The sequence below is a fragment of the Cladosporium halotolerans genome (genome assembly GCF_011745625.1).
Source record: "Cladosporium halotolerans strain TM138-S3 chromosome Unknown Sca7, whole genome shotgun sequence".
NCBI lineage: Eukaryota > Fungi > Ascomycota > Dothideomycetes > Cladosporiales > Cladosporiaceae > Cladosporium > Cladosporium halotolerans.
In genome coordinates this window covers 497,949-521,663 of record NW_027191458.1, presented here as the reverse complement: position 1 = coordinate 521,663, position 23,715 = coordinate 497,949, and the positions used below count along the sequence as shown (strand labels likewise).

Below are 23,715 nucleotides of genomic sequence, written 5' to 3'. Positions count from 1 at the left end.
GGGTCATCAGTAGTTATCACGCGAGCTGATTGCCGTGGACGCAGCCCTAGTGCTAAGATCACCACGCTGAATGGTGAGGATATCGTCGTCGCTGTTGCGATGTTTGGCCGTCGTCTGAGTCGCTTGAGAGACGTTGTACTCGGTCAATGGCTGTATACTCGCATTGACAGTGTAATCAGCTGCTGTGGCGTCATGTTCGTGCTCCATTCGATGACCGACAGGAGCACCTTGAGCTCGCAGAGACCGCTCCTCTTCCTCCAATGCAGTCAAGTGAGTTCGAAACTCACGCTGCAAGTCTTTGAGCCACTCTTTCAAGTCCTCGTCTTCCATGGATCCGTTCTTGGCTTGCACAAGATGCTCCTTCAAGTTCAGGAAAAGCCTTCTCTTGCGCGCAATGACAATAGCAAGCGATGCACCTTTGCTCTTCTTCTTGCGCATCGCGCTGTCGAGCGTGGCGGAGACGAGCTCGGCGTGCTCGATCACGTCTGGCGGGAAAGGCATGACGCGCGCGAGCTTCAGCCCATAGTGCTCGTCTTGAACACTCCCCGAGGAGACTCGATACAGCATCTCCATCTTGTCGGGAGCGGTGTTGTCGACGGCGAGGTGCAAATTGACAACACCATTGCGCTCAGCGAGGATTGCGGCTAGGTCGCGGAAGTGCGTTGCGAACCAGACAAGGGCTCTGCTCTCGACCAGCGCTTCAGCTATGGCTATGGCGATGGCGAGTCCGTCGCGGGTGCTGGTGCCGCGGCCGAGCTCGTCGACGATCACCATACTTTGGCTATCGACGTTACGTAGGATGAAAGCTGCTTCACGCATCTCGGCTGCGAAGGTGGATACGTTTGCTTCGATGCTATCGTCGAGAGAGACGCGAGCGAAGAGCTGGCGAATTATGGGGAAGGAAGCAAATTGGGCTGGGACGAAACTCCCGATCTGCGCCATGACTTGCATGAGGGCGACGGAGCGAATGTAAGTGCTTTTGCCGCTCATATTGCAGCCGGTGATGATTTGGAAGCGCTTTTGCTGAGTTGCGTAAACGTCGTTTGGGATATATGTCGTCTCTTGAATCTTCTCACGGATGGGATGGCGGCCTGCTTTGATGGCGAGAGTGTCAGAAAGCTGCGGGCGAACGTAGTCTTGCGTGGTGACGAGATGGGCGAAGGATGCAAGCATGTCTAGCATAGCGACGCCTTCGCATATACGAAAGAGCGATCCCATGTGCTGGCGAACGTCGGCTATAAGTGTCTGCACTGCTTTGTCACTCATCAGGATGACTTCGGTGTGAGCATCAGAGATCTTCTGGTTCCGCTTGAGCAGATCCAGCGTTTGGCACTCGATGTTGTCCCTCTTGCGGAAAACGTTGATGAAAACAGCTGGGAGATCTCGCGTTTGGAGCTCCTCAGCGCGCAGTCGCAGGTAGAATTGGCGTGCGTTGTCGAACTTTGTTTGTAGCGGTAGATTGTGCTCATCTGCCATGTCGGTGATATGCTGCAGTGCGTCTGTCATTGCTTCTTTGTACGTCTGTCTCGCAACATCGAGCAGACCGTTGACGCCAGAACGCACGGCGTATGTACGCTGGTTGCGAAGATCAAGCGGCTGGCTGGCGTATGTGATGTCCTCGTTGAGAGTCTCGCCGATCAATGCTTGCACAGGGTCAATGTTCTCGACGGAGCAGAGATTGCGTATCTCTTGCAGCATCGTCGATCTCGCTCCGGTCAAAGCCTCGAATACGGGCCGAATGAGCGTGATGAATTGCTTGAGCATGATGACATTATTGACAGCTTGCTCAGTGTCTTTCAGAGAAGGCTGAGTCCTGATCAGGATGAGCTGAGTCAAGGTTCTGTCAACGTCCAGGAACGGCTTGAGTGCCTGCCGAACGGCGAAGAACATCTCCTCCTTCGTGCTCAACTCCTCCAGAGCATCATAACGCGTACTGATGGTCTCCTGACTTGTCAACGGCTGCAAGATATTACTCCGGAGTAAGCGTCCGCCCATCGGGGTGTGAGTAGCATTCAGTAGTCCAAACAAGCAATCTTTGGACTTCGCATTTGTCAGATTCTGGACCAGCTCAAGCGAGCGAATGGTCGACAGGTCAGCCATCATTGAGCCTTCTGATGGTTCATACTTGATGCGAAGAGATCTTGAAGGAAAAGTCTTCGACAATGCCAGTTCGACATATTTCAAGACCTATAACGCGTCAGCAGTTGCTATGAAGTATCAGCTCGACGACAAACTGACCGCAGCAAAGCAACACACAGCGTAATAGTTCCCACTGACTGCTGTCTTGATTGCTTCCACGTCCTCAGCGAATGCCAGGTGCTGGATGTACTCTAGCCCCACGGTTTCGGCCCAATACCTGCGATCGAGAAGCCTCACATCGCTGTCAAGTTCTTCAAGGCTGTCTTCGACGATCGAAAATAGCTTTGACTTTGGATCTGACGCCGACGACACGATGAGGATCATAGTTGGATTGAAGACCATGAGCTTGTGAATGGTGCGCACATAGGTCTGGCTGTCATTGATCTGACAGAGAATTGCTTCACCAGTGTCAAGATTAACGAAGGATAAACCGACTACCGGTGAGACTCCGCGAGACTCGCTGATGGCACAAATGATCTCTTGGTTCTCCACGCCCAAGGTTGACAAACCAGTTCGAGGCCTTGCTGTGCTTGGTCTTCCTGTGCTGCGACGCTCAGTTCGAGGATGTGACGTTCCAGTCGCATAATCTGCGGTCGTATAGAGTGGGTTTGACGTTGACCCAATTAGGTTCGATTTGCTGATGCGCTGGGCGGTCAGCGGTCGAGAGGTTGCGGCGCGACTGAGGAGATCTGCGGGATTGAACAGACCAGATGTGCCTCCAGTATCAGTTAACGGCGACTCGGTGTACGATGCGGCCAGTCGGCGGGGCGGCATCTTTGCAGAATATTGGGGTCAGTCGTCAAGCCCATCGTGGCTTGCGGCTTTACAACATGACAGATGTAGTCGAAGCAGGTCGTGCCTGCCTCATGCCTCGCACCAAAATGAACCTCACCTCTTGGCATCAGCAGCCTCCGAACCCAACCGTTTAGCAAGACCTTTCACTCGAGAGTTATTCTCGTAGGTCAAATAAACATGCAAGGGCATTACTCGAGAAAGCGTTGTGAGCTGCCTGTCGGCATTCCCTTGAATCTCTTTGATCTGAGAACGCGACTGATGAAGTAGCGATGGGAAGGCTGGCAATAGCGAGAAAATGAGGTGAGATGAGGGAAATCATGACGACTCCAAGTATCCACAGTGTTACAACAACCCACCATAGGATATAGATTCATTCTTCAGATCCATCTGCGGCGTGAGCGGAGTGTTTCACTATGGCCTTGTTCATGTCATCTCTCGGCTGACCTTCCTCGTTCCGGTCGCGCCGTCGTCACTGCAGCTGCCTTCCCGACCGACCTCAAGCTCCGATGGATGGCTGTATGATAGACACGCATTATCATAAACCCAACCCATACAACCACAAACACGCAAAATGTACGATAAATGAACCCTGGGTCTACAATGTCTCATTACTGACTTGAGATAGGGAGGTACTACTCGGAATCACTGGAAAGGACTTCACCATCGTCGCCGCCTCGAAGGCTACGATGCGTGGCCCGACCGTCCTCAAGTCCAGCGATGACAAAACCCGACCTCTCAGCAAGCACACCCTCATGGCTTACAGCGGTGAGGCCGGCGACACAGGTGGGTTGCATCATACGTCAATACGATAAGAGCGCGCACCTGACATGACGTCCCAGTCCAATTCGCCGAGTACGTCCAGGCAAACATTCAGCTGTACAGCAAGCGCAACGCCTCCGAATTGTCGCCGTATGAAGTCTCCTCTTTCGTGCGCAGCGAACTCGCAAAGTCGCTCCGATCTAGAAATCCTTACAACGTCAACCTGCTGCTGGGTGGCTTCGACCCCATCACAGACAAGCCCGAGCTTTACTGGGTCGATTACCTCGCGTCGTCAGCACGCGTCCCATACGCCGCCCACGGGTACGCACAATACTACTGCTTATCGACGCTCGACAAGCACCACCACCCCGACATCAGCTTCGAGCAGGGCATGAAGATTCTCAGGATGTGCACGGATGAGCTGAAGAGACGGTTGCCAATTGACTTCAAGGGTGTGCTTGTGAAGGTTGTGACAAAGGACGGAATCAGGGAGGAGCCATACGAGGACGAGAAGCCGGTTTACGCGCCCTAAACAGTGGGTATTTGATGGACGGGATGAGCGCCAGGCGTTCGGGGCGTTGGACAGCATACTGCAGCGCACACGTTGCGGTGAGAGTACTCCTGCATGCATCGTGTACAATTATGATATTCACACATTCGAGAGTCTGATGCATGAGGCCTGACAGTGGGTGTGCTATTTGATCGTTCGAGCTGATAGGGTGTGACAGATGTCATTTGTAACTACAAGCATCCCAAGGCACGTGAGGTTTAACAAGGTGCTACTCTCGTCTTCATGCCCTCAAGAAACCACCTATGCATGGAGAGACTCATCATGGGTCGCGGACCTAAACTTCCGGATGAGCTGCATCTCGAGGCATGCGAGGTAAAACGAGGTGCTACCATCGCCTTCATACTATTGAGAAACACCACTTGACCCGGGATGCTCGTGTACTGCATGCCGCAGACTCGGATAACTGGTGGTGATGTCTGTTCTTTCGTGGCGACTGAGCTTGTCGTCGTTCTCCCAGCTGAGGGCTTGCCGAAGACTGAGGTCTGGATCCACGCGAGCAATGCCATCACACTTCACTCATGTAAATTCACTCACTAGGCTCCAGCGTTACATCGACCCGCTTGTTAGCGTCGTATTTCATTCAAATACCCTAGCTTTTCACCCGCAGCGGAGACTCTCGACTGCCTTTGCTTCCTCATCCCCGACCGACTAACTCATTCGTCCCTACTGCGTCTCCATCGTTGCGGCCGCAGCCATGGAAACCGTGGAACAGCCATCGAATGAGCGTCATGCTATTGCCGAAGGACACGACTTCCTCCTCATTGTCGCCGCAACCGAAGAGCGCGGCGGAAACATTCATCACGTCAAAAAGCTACACGAATTCGAGGTTTCCAAGAAGGTTCTCGGCCAGCAGCAGTACTTTCAACGAGTCTTTACCCCTGGTTTCGCAGACACTGGGAAGCCCTCCTACCTTGTGAAAGGAGATGATCCTACTGGCTGGAAGGTCTGGCTCCAGGCCCTCCATGGTTGCACTGACCAAAATACCTTCAGGGTTACCATCGACACGGTTTGGCACGTGCTCTTGATCGCGCACAAGTATCAATTTGACCCGCTGTGTCGTGAAATCAAAGCCTGGTTCACGAAATGGTACAAGCAGCATGGTCCTTTCGACATAGACCAACACGCAATGCTGCTTTACCCTTGCTACACGTTCCATGATGCCCAGGCATTCAAAGAGACCACGAAGGCGCTGGTGTACAACGTTCCTGGACACATCACGGAACAAAAGCCACACTGCATTCAGGAAACCACTTTCAGACTCGATCAGCGCATCATTGGTGAGTATACGAGACCAATCGAGCTTCACAGTCGTAGCTAACCATGTAATCAGGAACATTGAACTCCGCCCGTGGCCGCCTGAGAACCATCCTCCACAGCGGTCTGTACGATCCTATTCACGAGCTGCTCAATGACGCGATTTGTGCGGAAAAGAAGAACGTCTTGTGGGCCTATCTCACGGCTCTGGAGCGCACAAATGCCTGGCCGCTCGAGATCCACGGACCTAAAAAGGGTATCATGACGTTACTCAGTCGCATCGAGGGCCTCCAGTATATCGACCCTCACCCAAACAAGGACCCCTGTACCGATAAATCTTGTGGCATGGACTTTCGCCAAGTTGCCAAAAACGCTGCCGCCCGTACAAAGAGGTACTTCGACGGCCTGTGCCTGGGTAAGACCGTCCTCCTCGAGTAGATCCGACATGGCCCTGGCTAATGTATCGCAGATTGCATGAATCACTCAAAGAGTGGTGATGATGACAAGGATTACTGGCATCACGCGGACCGGCTCGACAATTACGACGAAGACTGCCGTATTCAGCACGGAGAGCCGACTTGGTACTTCTCTTTTATGGGCCGCAAGGCAAAGATGGACTTGTTCCAGCGAAACAGGCGCAGAAGGGCTTAGTCTGAGTGGGCAGATGCCCTCAACTCATGCTTTTCGGGGGTGTTGTAGGATACAGGCTCTCGGCGCAAAAAATCGGACTGGACGGTCTGGAGGGGCTGGTAGCAGCATACTGTACTTTTAAAATGCTGAGAGCACGGGAATTGAAATGATCACCGAAACCAGCACGTCCCAAAGCTAGTTGGATCCATGCTCTTCGCGGGAAACGTCAATGATGATGATCTGAGGATGATGGCAGCAGCATTTTATACTTTTCAAAAGCCGAGAGCACCACAGATATGATCGCCGAGATGATCATGTCTTTACAAGCTTAGGCACGGTGTGATGCATGCTCTCCGGGCGACCAATCAATCTTCATGGTCTAGAGGGGATGATAGCACCACATGTGATTCTCAAAGTCTAAAGGACACGAAAACAGTGTCTGTATTCTCCACGAAAATTATCAATGTTGACGGTCCGAAGGTGATGGTAGCACCGCATTGTAGTCTTTCAAACCCGAGAGTAACAAGTTTGGAACGAATCACCTTCGGTACAATTGCATCAGTCCGTAGAGCACAGGCTCTCCGCGGACAAAATGAACCCGGAAGGCCTAAGAGGATGGCAGCACGACATCGTATTCCGTAATCGCCGAGAATAGCAAAACTAAATGAGGCACCTTCAATAAGAACAGCCGTCTCCCAATGTTCACAGGACACTGTATCTCCGCGGAAAAAAGGAAACTTCAAGGCCTGGAGAGAATGATAGCACGTTTCCGTATATCATTTTCAAGCTTTCAACGAGAGTCCCTTCACTTCGAAACTGAATTTCAAGCGTCTAAGGGGGACGGTAGTAGCTGCTATACTTCGCGAAACCCCAGAACACAAAGATTGATATGAGGCTTTTACCACGCCGCTCTCCGATCACTCGCAGAACACAGCCTTTCCATTTGGAAATTGGTCTCGAGGGTCTGTAATGGATGCTGCTGCCCTAACTTATTTCGTGAGTCTCGAGAGCAGATGGATCATGGAACGTCTTGAGTAAGTCTACCCCCACAATGGGCTGCTTTAGACTTGCAAAAAGAATGAAGCGTGCCTAAAGTATATCGAAAAAGGTGTAAACCGCAATTTATGTGTATTACTGTACGCGCTTCACAGATAGGGCGCCGTCCGCAGCGTCGCCATCAAGCGCAACAAACTGCCCGGACTCGATCTTCTTCGTCCACTTCGTGCTCTCGTACTGTGCCGTGAAGATCGACATCCGGAGTGCAGGTGCGCCTTCTTCGGCAACTTCGTCGTGTGACCATGTCCACCGGCCGAAAGACCAATTCAGAATATAGCGTGAGCGACCGCTCTTGACGCCATTAACGTCAGAGCCGTCTGTCGATTTAGGAGAGCCGTGAGAGTAGAGCACGGCCTTGATGCGGTAGACTTCATCCTTGGGCGCGCTTTTGAGAAGCTTTTCCAGCTTGTCGAGATCAATGCCAACGTCTGTTGATGTTGAGGATAGTGTCACCGATAGGCATTCCATCTCTGATCGGTGGTCATGGTCGTGCTTGTGGTCGTGGCCATGGCTATGGTCATGGCTGTTGCTAAGCCAGGCTCTGGCCATCTTCGGGTCGAAACCAAAGAGCAAGTCTTTGCTGATCCAACCCTTATCACTCTTCGTTTGCGGTGTGTCCACGTCCAAGTCACCCAAGCGGTCGAGGAAGATGTCGAAGGCGCGCTCGTCCATGCCTTCCCACTTGTTGATGACAATCAAGTCGGTCTGTTGTGCCTGCAACTTCGCAGTGAAACTTGTGTTTGCATATCCTCCCCTACAGTCAAAGCATTAGCACCCGGACAAGCCCTCAAAGAAATCGTTCGCCACAAACCAGTTCTCCGCATCGACCACGCTGACGATGCCATCCAGTTCATACCGCCCAGTCTCCTTCGCCAACCGGTTCACCTCCAACACGAGCTTCAAAGGCTCTGCACTCCCACTTGTCTCGATGATGATTCGGTCCGGGTTACAGTCCTTATCCAGAGTGGCAAGTGCGTCACCAATTTGGCCAACGTTTGTGCAGCAAATGCAGTCTCCCAGCAGTTCCTGCGATCCAGTCATTTCAGCAGCAGCAGCCAACTGCGAGTCGACATTGAGATCGCCAATTTCATTCTTTATCAAAGCGAGTTTATAACCCGGGTTCTGTGCGCGGAGTTGCGGAACCAGGTTGAGAATAAGAGTCGTTTTCCCGGAGCCAGCAAAGCCGGTAATAATAGTCAAAGGAATTCGTGAAGCCATGATGAAGGAGTGTCCGTGAATACTTCGTCGTCTATGTTCTTATTTCGTTCGTAACTCTTTGCGTTGAAAGCCGCCATCAACCTTTTGTCCGAACGTCAGGCACTGGACCCGATTTCGGCCTAGCGAGATGGGCTGCCCTGCAGAAGGAGGCTCTTCGGTGATGGCATCCAACCAGCCGGCTTGGTCCATGCACGCCGCAACTCTTTTCCAAGTCCGCTGAGATTTGGATTTCTTCGTCCTTAGAGAAATATCGCATGTCGACGAAAACCACTATGAAACGCTCATTGCACCTTCCATTGATGGCTATTGGTGTGCGTATGCGTTTTTTGGATATGGGACTAGACAGGCTCAACCAGATCATGCCTTCGGGATGTTTGCCTTCTGGTAGTCGTCTGCAGAAAAGCGTGGGTTCATATCGTTTCCAGTGAAGTCAAAGTACCAAGCAACACAGTCCTCTTAGCAAGCCTTCCGATAACGAGCTTGCTGGCGTTTTGATGGTATTCCATCATGTTGCAAGACAAATTCCCACCTTGTTTGAGGTGCCCATGATTTCTGAGTGGGTTGCCATAGTTTGTGTGGAACATATATACATCTACATTTCCTATCAATTTTATACATACAGTATCATCAAATATATACCGTGGAATGCTTTTGAGACCTCCGTCCCAATCATCTTCTGCTCTCGGTCCGGCTACAATTTGCTCCCACCGTTGTCGACTTTTCTCCTTGCTGCTGTGTTCCTCGCGGCACTCACAGCAAAGCATACATGGTGGCTCAATGCCACCAGATCTCCGCCCGCATCCAGCACAACAATCTCCAGATCAAACCTCCCATTCTTGATCATCTTAGCCTGCAACCTCACAAACAGCCACTTAACCCCCTCCTTCGGCAGCGCCTTCTTCACATCCAGGTTCAGCAGCACCGTCGGATACCAGAATCCAACGCTCTCCTTCTCCCCCAACTTCTTGCCCCCGCTTCGCTCCTTCTCAAGACTATACGGATCCTCCTCGAGGACAAACGTCTCCACAACCTGCGGAAACGTATCGACCACCGACCCCAGCGCCTCATTCGTCCAATTCTCGCCATTCCGCAAACACAGCCACTCGTCAATCACGCCCGCGCACGGCTGCCCGGCCCGCGGAAACCAGCTGCGAACATTATCCGTCGCTTTGCGGAAATCCGCAAACGGCCAGCGCTTGCGCTCGCCCCAGTTAGGGTCGGTATCAGCTTCGAACCTGCTCACGTCCGCAGCCGCGGGCGCAGGCTGCAGAGCCCAGGCGGTTTGGAACGAGACGCCTTGCTCGGCGGCGATGTCGGCGTTCGTGATGTAGCCGACGACTTCCTCGCGGCCGTCTTGGGAGAGCGTGACGTGGACGACGGAGGTCTGGCGGCCGAGTTTGACGTCTTTGACTTTGAAGGTTGCGAGGCCGACTTGCGTGCGGCGGAGGAAGTCCAGGTGGAGGGTGATTGTGTGAGGCTGCTTCTGGGCGGCGAGGGTTGTGGCGAAGTGCAGGCTGACAACGCGTTGGAAGACGGATGTTACGTAGCCGCCGTGTGGTACTGGAGGGTATCAGTTTCGAATCTCGTACCGGGGTACATTTTTATTAGCATACCCGATCCAATTGTCCAAGCCGGGTCGAAGTCTGCCGTGTATGTATGTGAATCGACTTGCTTCACCGTGCTGGATTTCGCTAAAGACGCCATGACTGCGAACGCACTTTTATCCAGTGTTACCGCGAAATGAGCTTGTAGGAGAGAATGTTGACAGAGCGTACGCAACTTGTGCTGGATTCACATTGTGGAATCGCGTTACGGCATGATGAGTTGTGTCAAACGAAGGGATGCCGAATTGCCTCGGCATGTTGAGCGCCACGGCTTCACAACGCTGCGAGCCCTGATGGGCAGCTCATGAGCACTATCCCAAGGTAAAGCCTACGAAGTGAGACGAGAATTTTTCACATGTTGTCGACACAAACAACACAGCTGCTCAGAGGCATGGAAATCGAGCTTGGACAAAAAAGAGCGCTTCTTGTAACATTTCAAGGCCAACTCAATCTGAGACTGTATGATTTCAAAAGCTAAGTCACTAAGGTATTTACAAGAACGCTCAAAAACCTTTTACCCGTGCTGTGCTCGCAGATTACCGCCCCGTCTTCAAATGATTCGCCAACCTTTCTTTGAGTCTCAATGATGATGAAGCACTTCTTCGAGCCTCTAGCCAAGCATCTAGGCCCGGGCATTTTTAATGGTGTTATCTTTGTTTTCAATCAAAAGACCGCCATGCCGAACATGCAGAAAAAGCAAACCCCAACCCCACATTAAATTTCATGAATGCAACCTCTCGCTATGGTTGATCAGAACCGCTCCCTAGGACCGGAGCCGTGATTGTCGAAGAGATCCTCCAGGTAAGCGCTGGGTGCTCGGCTGCCCGGGAGGTTCTCGCCGCTCTGTGGTCGAGCGTGGCCGCGTGAGACGTCGAGATAGGAGTTGCGAGAGCTGCCCATGCCTTCGCGGCTGCCTTGGCGGATGTGGCTGTGGCGGGCGCTCGAAGGCTGGCCTGGGGTCGTTGGTGGTGAGTTCTCGTAGGTGCTATGTCTTGCGTACGGCGCGAGGTTACCACCGACGGTGGTCGCGCCGGCACCGCCAGCGGCTTGTGAGGATGAGTTGGCGTAGTATCCTGCGGGAAGGTATGTGCTACTGCGGTTGCCCATGACCTGGGAGACGGGGCGTGTTCCGAGGTTGGCGTCGCTCAGGCGGTTGTGGGCGGTGGGAGAGAAGAAGAGGCCATCCGGAGGTGCTGATTTGCGGTGGTGGTCGTTCTTGACGGGCTTGCCGGCGGCGTTCAATGCTTCCAGAGACATGCTCGATCCTGTATCCTTGTAGAGACCGCCCTTCACCGGGTTGTAGCCAGTGCTGCTGCCGCCCCAGTTTTTGCTTGCTTTGTCACCTCCAGCAATCGATGCAATCGCTGCTTGCTTGACGCTGCGGTTGATAGACCATGCCACGAGTGCGCGCCAAAAGAGAACACATGCGCCGAGGAAGGCCAGAACGGCGCCAACGACAATGAAGACAGTCCCTTGAGGAAGGGTGGAGTGCTGCATGAAGGGCGCGTTGGCAGTGTATGGCACAACCATGGTGGGGATGCCAGCGCCCGCAATCGTCGGCAGGTCGCTGAGAGTTGGTTCTGCCGCATCGGTTGTCGCTACGAAGGAGCCAGAGGTGCTAGTTGCAGTGCTGTCCGTAGCAGTGCTGTCCGTACCAGAAGCGTCAGTTGTCGTAGCATCTGTCGCGGTCGCTGTTGTTTCATCGGAGGTCGCGGTGGATTCAGCGGTTGTCTGGGCGCTGGTCGAAGATTCTGCTTCCGTAGTCTGGTCGTCGAGGTTCGGCAGGTTGTCTTGCGCTCTCACAATTGGCGCTCCCGCAAGGGCGAGCAGTGCCAGCAGTGGCGTCTGACGGGCAAGTCGCACCATGGTTCCTTGTTCCCTAAGCGGCAGTTCCTTGAGCGACTTCAGTGACGGCGAGGCTGAGCGGGTGCTACGAGCGCTCCAAGTACTCGCAGGTTGTGTCCTTCTCGATGTCCAGCCTTCTCCCGCCTCCTTGTCTTAAACCGCGCCGACCGTATTGTTGGCAGTAAATATGCTGAACCCCTGTGCCTCGGAGGGTTCCAGGCACGAGCGACCGGAGATATGTAAGCGGAGGGAAGATGCAGCTGACAGACAGGCTGGTAACGCAAAGAGCAGGGGAGTGCGCAGTCCCGGGAGTGTATGCAGATGCCCGCGAATCGCAGACGCGTGGCTCGAGCACAGTTTACTGGTTGCCGTAGCACGTTTAGCGGCGGAGCGCCAGGAACCTATTTCTGGAGTGGCGCGGCCCGGGAAGTGGCAGCCTCTGCGGCACAGCCCGCAGCTAGCCCGCTTTCGGGTCGGCGGTTGGCTGGAGATTTTGAGATTTGACGTTGTGAAGAAGTCGGTTCTAAAAGTTGCCCGCAGTCGCCTCACACGGTATCGCCACGCACAATCATGGGTGTTCAGAAGAAGACGCGCAAGTTTGCGACCGTCAAGCGCGTCATCAGCCAGCGCGACGACCGCTTGAAAAAGAATCAGCCAACGCCTCTAGACCAGCAGAAGAAGAAGGGCGGCAAAGATGAGCTTGTCAGATCTATGTAAGTGCTTTGCAACAATAGGAATACCTCGCGAATGTTTGCTGACAACAAATGCTACAGTCCTCAAGCGCCCAGTGGCATGTTTTTCCAGCACAACACCGCCCTCCAACCGCCGTACCAAATCCTCGTCGATACAAACTTCCTCTCCCACACGGTCCACCACAAACTGCCTCTCCTCTCCACCATGATGGATACGCTTTACGCCTCTTGCACACCGATCATCACCGACTGCGTCATGGCCGAATTGGAGAAACTAGGACCGAAATACCGCATCGCGCTGCAAATCGCAAGAGACGAGAAGTTCGAGCGTTTGAAGTGCGATCACAAGGGCACGTACGCTGACGACTGCATCGTGGATCGCGTCGTCAAGCAGAGAGTGTACTTGGTCGCGACGAACGATAGGGATCTCAAGAGGAGGATTAGGAAGGTGCCTGGTGTGCCGATCATGAGCGTTGCGAAGGGCAAATATGTGATCGAGAGGCTGCCGGACGCGCCTGAGAAATAAGGATGTTGGTCTAGGGCTAGGTCCTGGCACAAAAGTGTCTGTTTGATGGTCTGATCATTAGCGAGGCGCAAGGCGTTTACAACGGGAACACTGCATGGATATTCATGGCGGAGTATTATTACCAAACAAGATGAGGTGATTAGAAAGGCATGAGGATGATGCTGGAGGGTCAAATTCTAGAATCGATGGAGGTTGATATGGCATCGAACTTTCAAGTCAGCAATAATAGTGCTTCGGAGAGCACAAGCACTCGTGGCCAAGAACATCCGATGACGGTGCAACACGATCGCCTTATTTGTGTTGCGTCGTGTCATAGGCCTGGGGCTGCAGACTCAACTGCTCCGGTACATGGAAAAATGGAGGCTTGCAAGCTAGAAACAATATTGTCGCCTCCAGCAGCTGAAGGGAATCGCCCGCAGAATCTTACACTGGTCCAATCACTGACTAGCGATAAAGCGAGAAAGTGAGAAAGCAAGCTATTGCTGAAACTTTGGCATCAGCTTGGAGAGTTCCCTTGCTCTGTACGTCTTTGACGCACACCTTCTCCATTGGCTCAGTAGGACGAATCAAAGAGGGGTATGGAACGCCACAATATGGCACCATCGAAGTGATATAATGACAAGCCGAGAATACCCGATTTCTGGCATTGATTTGATGGTGAACGATTTAGGTCTGTGCTATCAGTCATGGTCGTCCTGTCTCGTGGTGAAGGCTGCATGGCCCATGGCATATAGTAATAATATTTCGCTTGGGCTGAGACCACAGGTAGCTCATACATGGCATGATGCCAGCCACATTGTGTTGTGTCGGTCTAAAAGACGTGATAGAATATGTTCTCTCAAATTCACAGTACTACACGCATGTCTGATGTCAAATGAACTGCTCAGCCTGACTTATGAGAAACGATGTTGACGTTTGAACGCGCGCACAGCTACTACGTTCGATCGTCATCTGCATTGTAACCTTCGACAGTCTGGTTTCGTATACCAAAGCCGTCGTTGCGGTGGGGTGTTCACGAGAAGTGATTGGTCGTGTCTGCGGCGGGCCCCGGCGCGGCGGGCAAGCGAGCTTCTCCCCAGCTCGAGTCCAATGGCCATGTGGGCCTTTGAGCGCGCTGCCCCTCCGTCTGCCCCTCGTAGCACCTCCTAGACGAATAGAATCCCTTGCTTCCGACTGACGCCATGGCCTCCAAAGCTCTCAGCTTCTTTTCTCGACCCGGGCCTGGACTTCGCACTTCCCTCTCAACACCAACCTCCAAACCAACCACCACCAGAACCTTCTCTCAATCAGCATTCAGAATGGGTGTCACCAAGACTCAGATCAGCGCCGGCAACGGCGTCGACAAGCCCAAGGCCGGCGACCAGATCACCATGGAGTACACCGGCAACCTCTACGACCCCAACGCTCCCGGCGGCAAGGGCAAGCAGTTCGACAGCAGTGTCGGTCGCGGCGACTTCAAGACCAAGATCGGTGTCGGCCAGCTCATCAAGGGTACTTATACACATTGGAGACTTTAGTGGACACAAGAACAGCGATGCTGACAGTCTGCAGGTTGGGATGAGGGCATCATCGAAACCGACGGCGGCATGACCCTTGGCGAGAAGGCCACTCTCCTCATCACTGGGTAAGCGCTGCTGTTGCTTGTAGCCAACATGCGATCAACCACTGACCATCATTGCAGCGACTACGCCTACGGTGACCGTGGCTTCCCTGGTCTCATCCCCGCCAACGCTACCCTCATCTTGTGAGTATTCGCCAGTCAGATCACAACACACGCAAGTTCCTTGCTAATGTACTTCACAGCGATGTCCAGCTCAAGGCCATCAACGACAAGAAGATGTAAGCTTCGGACACTTCCAAGCTCTCTATAGACGGCGTCGGACGCTCAAGCGGCCACGGGAATACGAAAAAGCAAACTGCCTTGACTAGGGAAATCCAATGAAAGTATGGACATGTTCATAACATCTTGCATCGTGGTTCTCCCATTGCATTGCCTGTTTCTACGGCACTTGTGACCGCTCCTCACCTACTTGAGGTGCCGAGAGATACATGCTTCATGGCTCATTGCCTGGCGTTTGTGCCCCCTGATACCTCTCCTTCTGAACATCTCTTTTCCAGAGGTTCCAGAATCTCATTCTGACCACGTGGCTCCGCACCGGTTTTCTCTTCCTTTCGAGCTCCTCATCACTGAGCCCTGCATGCTTTGAACCCTGAAAGCCTGCCCCGCGGCACTCACGTCACCTCGGCCTTGGCGTGTCCGCTGCGCGAAAGTCGCGTCTCCCAAAGCGCGCTCGCAAAACGCAGGTACTAGGTAGCAAATAGCTGTCCCATTCGCTAACAATCTTACTCTCTGCTCCAAATGGTGCACTGTCCGATCTGTGACAAGCCAGTCAAAGAGAGGAACATCAACAGGCACCTGGACTCCGACTGCCGGGACTTTATCGACGAACCATCACCGCCGCCGGCGACCCAACCCAAAGCGAAGACTGCGGCTTTCTTTTCTACGCCCGCCGCCAAACGGTCGGCCAGCTTCAGAGAGCAGCCATCGAGTCATTCACCACTCCAAAATGGCTTCAGCAGCACTCAGCAAGCACCCTCGGCGAAACCTGCGCCTCCGGTTTTTTCGACCCAACCAGTGAATGGTACGAAACGACCCGCCTCAGACGAAGATGCTCAGGCCTCTGTACAAGACCAAAAGGCTACATCTGCTCCAGCACTGAAGAAAGCAAAGAACAGCCATGCTCCTCTAGCCGAGCGGATGCGACCCCAGACTCTGGATGAAGTCGCTGGGCAAGAGCTTGTTGGGCCGAATGGAGTGCTTCGCGGCTTGATCGTGACGGACAGAGTTCCGTCGATGGTGCTTTGGGGAGGTCCGGGAACAGGAAAGACTACAATTGCACGATTGATTGCGCAGACAGCTGGATGTCGGTTTGTGGAGATCAACAGCACATCTAGTGGTGTTGGGGAATGTAAGAGGTTGTTTGATGAGGCAAAGAATGAGTTGCGTTTGACCGGGCGGAAGACGATCATATTCTGCGATGAGATACACAGGTTTAGTAAGAGCCAACAGGACGTCTTTCTTGCGCCTGTTGAGGCAGGGCAAGTCACATTGATTGGCGCAACGACGGAAAACCCGAGCTTCAAAGTTGTGAGCGCGCTGTTGAGTCGATGCCGGACATTTACACTGTGTAAGTTGGGGGACGAGGATATCTTCGAGATCTTGAAACGATCTTTGTTCAGGGAGATCCCACAACTCTCGTCAGCAACTTCGAGCCCTCCATCATCCGAAGACCCAGCCTCATCTACGTCCTCCAACAGCCACCACCTCCTCACCGATTCCGACTACGCCCTCCTCCGCTACCTCTCAACCTTCGCTGCAGGCGATGCACGAACCGCTCTCAACCTGCTGGAGCTCGCTCTCGATCTCACGACCAACCCTGCCACCACAATCGAAAGCATCAAAGCCTCCCTAACGCAAACCCTCGTCTACGACCGCGCTGGCGATCAACACTACGACACCATCTCCGCCTTCCACAAATCCGTCCGCGGCTCAAATCCAGACGCCACTCTGTACTACCTTGCCCGCATGCTCCAGTCAGGTGAAGACCCGCTCTACATCGCCCGCCGCATGGTCGTAATCGCGTCCGAAGACGTCGGATTGGCGGATAACTCCATGCTTTCTCTCGCCACCGCCACTTACTCTGCGGCCGAGAAGATCGGCATGCCCGAATGTCGCATCAACCTCGGCCATTGCGCCGTAGCACTGGCTCTGGCTCCCAAGTCGGTGCGCGCGTACAGAGGGTTGAACGCAGCTTACAGTGCTTTGAAGGAGCCGGGCGTTGCGAGCTTGCCGGTTCCGATTCATTTGCGCAACGCGCCAACGAAGCTGATGAAAGAGCTGGGCTATGGTGGAGAGTACAAGTACAACCCTGACTTTAGGGAGGGTAGAGTCTCCCAGGAGTACTTGCCTGAGGGCTTGAAGGAGAGAAAGTTCCTTGGAGAGAGCAATCTTGGTGACAAGATCGATCCGGACGTGGACGATGAGGAACAGATGGTGACTGGATCACCGAACACCAAAGAGGAGAAAGCATGTCGCACGTCTGGCAATCGTAATGCTCAAGAGGAAACAGAGAGTGGGAATGGAAAGCACCAAGAAGATGACGACGAAGACGAGTCGTTATTACTGAACCCTGATGGTGATTGAAGAGACCGACGACATTGAGAGCAAGCCCTGCATCGGCGACGAACGTCCTCCTCCCGACATACGCCAGACCCTTCTTGCGTTTGCACTGCGCTCGGCTCCAGACGTCTCTCGTCAACTCAATTCTACGAACTTCCTCCACAACAGCTCGTTCTCAATACAGCGATCTCCAGCCTCGACCTTCTCTTTCAGGCTGCTCCAAAAATATTTGTACATGAGAGGATGATTCACCATAAGCAAATGCAACGCCCAGATCCCGATGCGGTTGTGACGTGTGCAGACCGCTCCTTCAATCTTGGCAAGCAACTCCGGGAAGGCGACTGCAACCGCGTCCTGGCCCGAGTCCTCCTGGCTTAATCGTAGCGAGGACAGACGCTGGCTGCGTCTGGGGATGTAAGCATCTGTGTTGGAGACGGATCCTTCGTCAAGTTTGTCATCACGGTAAGGCAATTGCGTCGGACAATCGCTTCCTGAGTTCGAGCGTGGTGTGATCACTCCCCGTGGCTGCTCCCGCTCCGTCTCCTTGACTTTGCGATGTTGTTCTCTGTTGCCATTATCTACAGCTGGTGGGCCACCGGGCGCCATCTTTGGTGGGTATGCGGCAGCATGAAACCCTACGGCTTCGATGTCTCTTCCTGCGGATGCAGGTGGTCTTTGATATAGGATTGTGGGCGCCTCGTTGGAAAGAGCTGGCTGCTTACTCGTATGCTTGACATCCGGCTTTGCGATTCGAGTTCGTGCGCGAGGTTTTCGGTCGCTGTGCATATGCAACGGCGTGGTAGATGCAATTGGATAGCCTCGTGGAGCGGGCGCGGGAATACTACGTCTCGATGGGTGTTGTTCTTTAGTGGATCCGGTGATGATGGCACGACCAGGGAAGTCTTGTTTGTTGATGTCCCGAGCCATTGTTGTCGAATGGACGCTACTGGGCTGGTGCCAATAGCGAAGAGTAGATACGCAGTGAATCAAATGGTTGCACGATCAATAAAGCGAGGGTGATCGTTGGTAAGATGACGTCTCAATGCTGCTCCGGTCATGGAAGATGCAGAGCGAGTACATTCGAGGTTACTATTTACCTACCTAGGTACCTACCTCTCGAACTTATCGACGCAGCTCGAAGTTAAGGAAGCAACGATTCTCGTCACAATCAGTCTGGCGTGGGAACTGCGAAGCACCATACGGCTGGCAGTCATTCCTGGGATGCATCGCAGCGCATTTGGCAAGAAGACACTGCTACACTGCCTTGCGTTAGTACCTGGCATTCTTTCACACGTACTTCTCTATCATGGTCACTGACCGATTTCGACGCGCACGAGAACGCTTGATTACGTTGACAGTCAAGATACAGTTTGTTTTATTCGGCTCTACCTACAACTCCAGCTACCAGTGAGGCATGGCCTTGTTGCTACCCTGATGTCCTGGCCGCATTGACGTACTTGGAATATCTTTTCATTCGAAATTGGCACACGACAATGGACGCAGTGATGTGCAATTTCAGAATTCATGCTTGACTCCATCACCTGCAGGCCTGAGTGAGCTTACTCCAGAATGGAGGAAAGTACTGCAGGATCGCGAGTAGCCCCTCTCACAAGTTCTTGTATCTGGCGCTGAATGCTCCCATATTTGTCCAAGACGGTGATCGTCATTGCGCTTCGGCCCTCAGCTACTGTCAGCGGCAACCGAAGGTCCTGAGAAGTCACCGAATAGGCCAATGGCCGCTGGTGTGGAAGTTGGGTGACATATGCAGCGTTGAGGAAAAGGAAAACATCTTGGAATCTCGGTGCAACTTTTGGAGCGTATGGGCTCCAATCAGGCACCAGAGGAACTGCGAAGTATGACATGATTTGGTAAAAGAGCTCTTGAGGCATTTCTTGGGGCAGAGTCTTTGCCAAAATCATTGCCATTGTAGGCCCCCGGCGCCGGTGAGATGTCGGTCTGCGTTTGTATGAATCTTGAGTGTTGTGTCCGTGTGCTTCTTCAAGAGCCCACCGCCCTTCAGAAATATCTAAAGTCCATGGAGTCTCGCATCTGTCAAAGTGGTTGATAATGTCGTAATACTCCTCGGCAGGCCAGAACGGACAATCTTCAGCGAGGTAGAGTCTGACAGAGAGCTTGGGCCGATCAGAGCCATACCGTTGGGCCCATACTGACGTGACGTTGATGCCACCACAGTCGGTGTACATGCATGTATTTACGGGCTCATTCCTTGGACTCATTGGCGTCTTTTCCGCAAGCCTTAAGTTTGATCTGAAATGATCAAGGGTCGCTGGTAGCAGTCCAGGAGAAGTATCGCTCTTGTAACACTTCCGCAAATATCCAGACATATGATCAAAGTTTATTGACCATAGTTGCTCCGAGAGGGCGTGGCTCGCTTGAGAACTATGTTCGCGCCTTTCGATGTCTCTCGAACTGCTTTGTGCATTCTGTTCGAGTGCTTCTGGTATGTCATTGAATTGCTTGGCATCAAGCAGCTTGGTCCCTCGGCCGCCGCTCCACCAGTCTTCCCATACAAAATCGACCAACGTAAACGACTTCTCCCAGTCACATCTGTCGATGACCAAGAAGAAGCTGTGATGGTTGAACCGATGGTATCCCGGAAACTCTTGCTTTATCAGCGGCCTGGCCGGAGGTTGCGGCACCATCAGTGGCCAGATACCATGACGGTTGCGGTGGACTGTCTCAAATTTCGTATGTGCTAAGCACGTCAAGATAGATCTTTGTGGCTTCAAGTAGAGCTGAAGATGGCATTCGACGGGTCTTTGTTGCGTTGAAATGACGCGCTCGATCAAAGAGCCGACCCTTTTGGGGATGTCATTGGCTTCCACGTCCTTTGCATCGACTGCCACGCTGTCGAGGATGTAGATCTGAATTGGAAAGGGTGCAAATCCAGCATCATCTTTGTGTGTTGACTTGAGTCCCGGTGGGCAAATGATGAGCACGTCATTGCCTTGATGGTCGGCTATGCGCTTGCGCGAGGTCTGTGAGGGTCCCGCAGCGGAGGCTTCGATGCTTTCGCTGGCCATCGTGCCGTTGTTGGTGTTGTTTGATAAGTGTTGTGCGGTAGGAAGAGGTAGCTTCGATGGTGAAGAGCACAATAGCGATTTAAACTCTCAGGCAGCAAAATTCGGCCCAGCGCAAAACGTCAAAGCTTGCCGCGCGAAGTGAAGTGAATACACACCAGGTGTGCCCGACGCCGAGTCTTTCGAGGTGGCTGCGATCGCTACCATGTGATAATTGCGCGCCACCTTGACTGCAGTCAGTGGTTTCGGAGCTACAGCAATGCGGGTAATACAATACAAACCGACTTATCGTACGTCTATGGAGGAGCGCTAGAGATCCTCCAAGCCAGAAGAAGATTTGATTTCCCTTCAAAGTTTCCTCTCAACCCATTTCCCTCCCTCCACCTCCCTTTCTCTCTCCCTCTCCTGCTGAGCTAACTCCTTCAGAACCTTCACATCTCCACCGCACGCCTCATACCACTTCGGGTCCACACTGCCCAACGCTAGGTACGGGCTGCAGTCCGCTTCAGCCGGGCCCTTCCTCCCCTCGACAGTCCAGCCTAATCCCAAAAATTCCCAAGGGTTCTTGCTGAAGCTCTTAATCTCGAAGTCTTCGTAGCGCGGCACGCCCAGCAGCTTCATGTAGTGCAGGCTGGAGCCCGGGAAGACGGCGTTGACGCGGCCGGTCTCATTGTTCTTGTACCAGCTGCGGCAGTCTGATTTCCAAACGGTGTGTTTGATCCATTCCTGACAAAACGGTCAATTGGTACGCTCAAACGAGGAGACAGGCTCTTATTGCTCACTTGGACATGCTCGTTGAACTGATCAGTGATTTCCTGCCTAGGCGCAAAGCTGCGCAGGTTCTCGTTTTGCATCTTCTTGATCCATTGGATCGTATAGTCGGCGACTGCTTGCAAGGGACCCATTACGCTGCCATCTGCGGGATACGTTAGCTTGCCCTCTATGGTCGATAAATTAGCTTTCCTGACATACTGCGAGTCTATTAGCACACGATTACGCTGGGAGTTCAGTTGGTCGATGATTACTTACCTCTCGACAGGCCAGCTAGGCCCGATGAAGGTGACAAAGTTGGGCATCGAGGGAACGCAGACACCCAAATACGCTTCCGGGCAAACCTTCCACTTGTCCGCCAGGTCGACTCCATCCTTGCCGACTATAGGGAACCTTGGCTTGTACGAGACGTCAAAGCCTGTCGCGCAAACAATCGTGTCCACCTTCCTCTCCACCCCGTCTTCACCGACGACACCATCTTCAGTGCACCTCACGACAGGAGTGAAGTGGACATCCACATTTTTCTCCTGGATAGCAAGCATATACGGATCGCCAGGCGTGATCCTGCGACATCCAACATCGAACTTCGGCGTGAAACCCTTCAGTAGCCGCTCGTCTTTGATCCACTCCGCCATTCGTGCGCGGAACAGCTCCTGCGCGCCCTTCTGCTCCTCCGAGCCTTCGAAGAAGGCGCCCCATAGGCCGTTGATCTGATCCTCGATGTTTTTTGCCTCTGCGACGAGGGCTTTGGGGTCCTTACGGAAAGCGTCACGCTGCTCTTGAGAATAGGGCTTGTTATACCCGGTATGGTCCGCCATCTGGACGAACCAGACGCCCGTCCGGACGAAAACGTCCAGATGCTTGGTGTGCGGCTGCATGGTCGGTACGGTCTGGATGGACGAGGCGCCGGAACCAATGATGGCGACGCGGTCGTTGGCCCATTGCTCCTCTTGGTAATCCTTCGGCCAGGTCGCGGTGTGGATCACTTTGCCCCTAAACTTGTCTTTCAAGCCGGGGATGTCAGGCCATTTGTAGTTGTTCAGGATGCCAGTGCCGTGTAGTAGAAGATGGCAATGGTCTTCGAACTCCCTTGGCTCCTTCCCAGGTGACTGCTCGCGGATCTTGACGAGCCATTCGCCTTTCTCCTCGTTCCACGTGCAGCCGATGACTTCAGAGTGGAAGTTCATGTACTTGCGGAGGTCGAAGGTCTCCACGATTTTCTCCAGATAGGCGAAAATGGCGGGTGCTCTGGAGAAGAACTGGGGCCAGTCGGGGTTCTGTGTCGTGAGTCAGCTGGCTGGATACGGTTATAGCTTGTGGAAAGCATTTACCAATGCGAAGTTATAGGTGTAGGCGTGGGAGGGGATGTCACACGCGCAACTGGGAACGTCAGCTTAGGATTACTCGCCCTCAGGAAGCAGCCCATCTACCCTGGGTATCTGTTCTCCAACCAAGTACCTGGAAAGCTTCAGCGGCCATCGCTCGATATAAAGATATTTCGTGGTTGCTTACCGGCGATGTCTTCGTTCTTCTCGTAAATCACGTGCTCGACGTTCTCGCACATCTTCTGGATCTGGTACGCCATGAGGATGCCGCTGACGCCCGCGCCGATGCTCAACACCCTCAAGCGTCTGTTCTGAGGATCCATCCACGTTGCATCCTTCCTGATGTTGTAACCGGTAGAGCCTGGCTGGGAGTAGTCGAACCTCTCGCCGCCGGCGACGGCGTTCAAGTCTGGAGCCATGCTGCGTTTGTTCTACTAATAGTAAGATACTCTAACTCACAGTCGATCTGGATCTAGGTGTATAGTATGGAACATGGAGATGAAAGCCAACGCCGTCCCTTAATAAAGGGAAGGCACGATCAAATACATGCTCATCAGACATATGCTCAGCTGCGCTGAAGGAGCTCGCCGTCTAGCTCCCCTACCTCGGTTGGTGATCTGCGAGTGCGTTATGAACCCCTCTTTGGCCGGTTGTGTTGCTGTATTCGTAAAGGCTAACCATGTCCTGTGATCCATCATCATTTCACAAGGTGGGGTTGAAGGAAGAAAGCGGGGTGGCACTTTTTGTTCCGGTTCAACAGGCACGAAGACGACGATCAACCCTAGAGTGTCAGAGGCTGTATCGTTTATGCACCAATTTATTAGTGTGAGGTGACTGCATCAGATTGAGCCTTGGGTACTAGTGATCCTTGAAAGAAATGCAGTCCGTCTGTGAGAGACTATACCACGTCAGCTGTTGTCTCAGGCGCAGTTTCGGGCGAAAACCGGCAATTTTGCCTGCTGATCGGAAAACCATTGTATGCGCTAAGCAAAGTGTCGTTGGCTGGCCAGAGTGTGATATGATCGCAAGTCAAGTAGCGGCCTGTCTAAAGGCGTTTGAGCCCAATGAATTTGATTCGTTGTACAATACCGTATATCGTTCGCCAAGGGGAGTGAAAAGCTGCAGAACGCTTCTGGGCTCTGTTTGGGCAAATATCAAGTTCCCATCGAATGCTAGCCAAAAACATATGCCGATTGGTCAAATCATAAATTGTCAGACAATTGAAAGCATCTCCATTTTTCCTTTTACAGAAAACACACCTACAACTCCCGTGAAACGTGAGTAGGTCACCGCATACTAGGGTTAGGGT

The 23,715-nt window shown here is 53.1% G+C and overlaps 11 protein-coding genes across 11 annotated transcripts; 5 read left to right on the top strand and 6 right to left on the bottom strand.

The window, feature by feature from the left end:
* Positions 1-6: 6 nt before the first annotated feature.
* On the bottom strand, positions 7-2,913 carry WHR41_02932 (uncharacterized protein; the record flags this gene model as incomplete). The annotated part of the gene is made up of 2 exons (XM_069371538.1): positions 7-2,187; positions 2,239-2,913. The coding sequence occupies 2 exons, from the start codon at positions 2,911-2,913 to the stop codon at positions 7-9; spliced, it is 2,856 nt and encodes a 951-aa protein (XP_069231499.1).
* A 542-nt stretch (positions 2,914-3,455) lies between these two features.
* On the top strand, positions 3,456-4,481 carry pcb-4 (putative proteasome subunit beta type-4). The gene is made up of 3 exons (XM_069371537.1): positions 3,456-3,507; positions 3,560-3,717; positions 3,774-4,481. Coding segments are annotated over exons 1-3 (612 nt in total). The 5' UTR covers positions 3,456-3,505; the 3' UTR covers positions 4,226-4,481.
* A 477-nt stretch (positions 4,482-4,958) lies between these two features.
* WHR41_02930 (uncharacterized protein) lies at positions 4,959-6,327 on the top strand (the record flags this gene model as incomplete). Its single annotated transcript, XM_069371536.1, has 3 exons — positions 4,959-5,541; positions 5,595-5,933; positions 5,988-6,327. 3 exons carry the CDS (start codon positions 4,959-4,961, stop codon positions 6,167-6,169), a joined length of 1,104 nt encoding a protein of 367 aa, XP_069231497.1. The 3' UTR covers positions 6,170-6,327.
* A 367-nt stretch (positions 6,328-6,694) lies between these two features.
* On the bottom strand, positions 6,695-8,562 carry WHR41_02929 (uncharacterized protein). Its single transcript, XM_069371535.1, has 2 exons — positions 8,016-8,562; positions 6,695-7,958 (listed from the first exon to the last, which is right to left on the bottom strand). Exons 1-2 carry the CDS (start codon positions 8,420-8,422, stop codon positions 7,280-7,282), a joined length of 1,086 nt encoding a protein of 361 aa, XP_069231304.1. The 5' UTR covers positions 8,423-8,562; the 3' UTR covers positions 6,695-7,279.
* A 551-nt stretch (positions 8,563-9,113) lies between these two features.
* On the bottom strand, positions 9,114-10,126 carry WHR41_02928 (uncharacterized protein; the record flags this gene model as incomplete). The annotated part of the gene is made up of 2 exons (XM_069371534.1): positions 9,114-9,982; positions 10,036-10,126. The coding sequence occupies 2 exons, from the start codon at positions 10,124-10,126 to the stop codon at positions 9,114-9,116; spliced, it is 960 nt and encodes a 319-aa protein (XP_069231305.1).
* A 650-nt stretch (positions 10,127-10,776) lies between these two features.
* Positions 10,777-11,892, bottom strand: WHR41_02927 (uncharacterized protein; the record flags this gene model as incomplete). The annotated part of the gene is made up of 1 exon (XM_069371533.1): positions 10,777-11,892. One exon carries the CDS (start codon positions 11,890-11,892, stop codon positions 10,777-10,779), a length of 1,116 nt encoding a protein of 371 aa, XP_069231310.1.
* A 529-nt stretch (positions 11,893-12,421) lies between these two features.
* Positions 12,422-13,588, top strand: WHR41_02926 (uncharacterized protein). The gene is made up of 2 exons (XM_069371532.1): positions 12,422-12,584; positions 12,645-13,588. Exons 1-2 carry the CDS (start codon positions 12,442-12,444, stop codon positions 13,087-13,089), a joined length of 588 nt encoding a protein of 195 aa, XP_069231311.1. The 5' UTR covers positions 12,422-12,441; the 3' UTR covers positions 13,090-13,588.
* A 584-nt stretch (positions 13,589-14,172) lies between these two features.
* Positions 14,173-15,232, top strand: WHR41_02925 (uncharacterized protein). The gene is made up of 4 exons (XM_069371531.1): positions 14,173-14,580; positions 14,641-14,713; positions 14,771-14,833; positions 14,893-15,232. The coding sequence occupies exons 1-4, from the start codon at positions 14,271-14,273 to the stop codon at positions 14,930-14,932; spliced, it is 486 nt and encodes a 161-aa protein (XP_069231312.1). The 5' UTR covers positions 14,173-14,270; the 3' UTR covers positions 14,933-15,232.
* Positions 15,233-15,448: 216 nt separating this feature from the next.
* On the top strand, positions 15,449-17,293 carry WHR41_02924 (uncharacterized protein; the record flags this gene model as incomplete). Its single annotated transcript, XM_069371530.1, has 1 exon — positions 15,449-17,293. One exon carries the CDS (start codon positions 15,449-15,451, stop codon positions 17,291-17,293), a length of 1,845 nt encoding a protein of 614 aa, XP_069231313.1.
* A 111-nt stretch (positions 17,294-17,404) lies between these two features.
* WHR41_02923 (uncharacterized protein) lies at positions 17,405-17,875 on the bottom strand (the record flags this gene model as incomplete). The annotated part of the gene is made up of 1 exon (XM_069371529.1): positions 17,405-17,875. One exon carries the CDS (start codon positions 17,873-17,875, stop codon positions 17,405-17,407), a length of 471 nt encoding a protein of 156 aa, XP_069231306.1.
* Positions 17,876-20,561: 2,686 nt separating this feature from the next.
* WHR41_02922 (uncharacterized protein) lies at positions 20,562-23,103 on the bottom strand. The gene is made up of 7 exons (XM_069371528.1): positions 23,085-23,103; positions 22,594-23,023; positions 22,512-22,539; positions 22,413-22,461; positions 21,341-22,358; positions 21,093-21,226; positions 20,562-21,036 (listed from the first exon to the last, which is right to left on the bottom strand). The coding sequence occupies exons 2-7, from the start codon at positions 22,823-22,825 to the stop codon at positions 20,659-20,661; spliced, it is 1,839 nt and encodes a 612-aa protein (XP_069231307.1). The 5' UTR covers positions 22,826-23,023; positions 23,085-23,103; the 3' UTR covers positions 20,562-20,658.
* Positions 23,104-23,715: the final 612 nt, after the last annotated feature.